The 1,901-nt window shown below is 54.9% G+C and overlaps 1 protein-coding gene across 1 annotated transcript; it reads right to left on the bottom strand.

The window, feature by feature from the left end:
• Window positions 1-210: 210 nt before the first annotated feature.
• LOC138821459 (relaxin-3 receptor 2) lies at window positions 211-1,686 on the bottom strand. The gene has a single exon (XM_070013700.1). It carries the CDS (start codon window positions 1,616-1,618, stop codon window positions 494-496), a length of 1,125 nt encoding a protein of 374 aa, XP_069869801.1. The 5' UTR covers window positions 1,619-1,686; the 3' UTR covers window positions 211-493.
• Window positions 1,687-1,901: the final 215 nt, after the last annotated feature.

Genomic DNA, 1,901 nt, shown 5'->3' with positions numbered 1-1,901 from the left:
CCCAGAACTGGCAAAAAAAAGAGAGAGGACAGAGGAAGAAGGCCCTGGGGACGTTGGTATTGGAGAAGCATCAGGGGCACTCTATTTGGTGGTGAAGGTTACAGGAGGACAAACGGACGGGGCATGACTTCTGATAGATTAGACACCTAAGGAAAAAGTTTCCAGGAATACTTACAGCAGAAATATGGCAGAAAATTATCCCACACTGAACTGGAGGTGGTACTGGTATAAAAGGTCAAGACAATTTGTGGATAATCTAGAGGTTTATTCTCAGTTCCTACTCTTTGCCATCTTCAAATAGTGATTTAAGCTGTGTCATACTCAGCCCTGATCCAGGCCCTGGCCTCCCCATTCTACCATACCCAGAGTTGGTGCTCAGAGGCTCAGACTTGCCCTGAGGACACTGCAGCTGTGCAGAGTGCTGACTCTCCCTAGAATGTGTGGGTCCCGCACCTGGCAGATCCCAGAAGAGGAGAGAGTTTAGCTGTACTCTTCACCCAGGTGTCCCTTTGTCCATGCTCATGAGCATGGTAGAAGGGCCACTCTCCCGGGGGATGCTTGCTACCCACCGCCTGCCTACCTGCTTTAGGGCCACTTGTTCCACCCAGCCCTGGCCCTGGGGCCACAGCCTTGATCGCAGATCCCTGAAGGTGTCTGCCAGAGCCTGTCGGGGCTCCCGTCGTAGTAAACAGTAAAGCACAGGGTTAAGGCAAATGTTGCTGTGAGCCAAGCAGGTGGTGACAGGGAAGACGTAGGTATGGATGATGTAGAAAGTGCTGTCCCAAGGCACCAGGTCAAACTTCACCAGGATACCCCAAAGTGTGACCACATGGTTGGGGAACCAACAGAGGAAGAAGGAGGCCACCAGGATACGGACAGAGCGAGCTATGACTTTGCTGTCTTGCCGCCGTCGCTGCCTCTGTCGCAGAAATGCCAGCAGCAGCAGGTAGCTGGTGGTGATGATGCCTAAGGGGACCACAAAGGCTACAATCACCCTCTGCAGCTGGTAGGCCCCAAGCCAATACTTGCTGGGGAAACGCAGCAGGCAGAGGCGCACGCCCCACATCTCACCCTCAGCCCCAAAGATAGCTGTAGGTGCTGTCACCAGGGCAGCTGCCACCCATACTGCCAGGGTGGCTACACGGGCCCAGAAAAGAGAGAAATGGCTGCCCGGCCCTGCAGCCATGGCCACCACCCAGTATCGGGCAATGCTCAGTGCTGTGATGAGGAAGATGCTGGCATAGATGTTGAGGACAGTGGCTGTGAGGACTATCTTGCAGAGGGCACTTCCAAAGGGCCAGTGGAAATCCAATGCTGACTCAGCTGCCCAGAAGGGGAGAGTGAGGGCCAGCCCGAGATCTGACAGCGCCAGGTTGAAGACAAAGGTGTCTGAAGGGGTGCTGGAAGCTCGCCGGTTACAGTTCCCCAGGACCCAGAGCACAGCCAAATTTCCAAGCAAGCCGATTGCCCCCACAAGCCCATAGGCTAGGGCAACTGTGACCCGCAGGATGAGGAATTCAACAGGCATCGCTGCATCATCAGCACTCAGCACGCTGCCTCCAGACATGTTGATCCAGAAGAACATAGGCAAAGCGGCAGAAGAATTGAGTGTGAGCATTGCAGAACATCAGAAGTTGGTGGTGCTGAGCAGAGGGACCAGCAAGCGCCCACCAGACACCACCTCAAGTTCTCAGCAGGAGGCTCAGTACTGAATGTTTCTCTGGGGCATTCTAGCTGTCAGGAGCCCAGCCCACACCCACACCCACACCCACACCCACACCCACACCTCAGAGGGAGGGGTGTAGCTGGAAAAACCTACAACTTCCCTGTAGCACAAGACTGAGGGTGGGGCAGGACACAGAAGGAGTGTGTGTGTGTGTGTGTGTGTGTGTGTGTGTGTG

This window comes from Dipodomys merriami, unplaced genomic scaffold (assembly GCF_024711535.1).
Source record: "Dipodomys merriami isolate MVZ:Mamm:240054 unplaced genomic scaffold, mDipMer1.0.p SCAF_92, whole genome shotgun sequence".
Classification (NCBI taxonomy): Eukaryota; Metazoa; Chordata; class Mammalia; order Rodentia; family Heteromyidae; genus Dipodomys; species Dipodomys merriami.
Note: the sequence above shows the minus strand (reverse complement) of the source record. Positions and strands in the feature narration are given on the sequence as shown.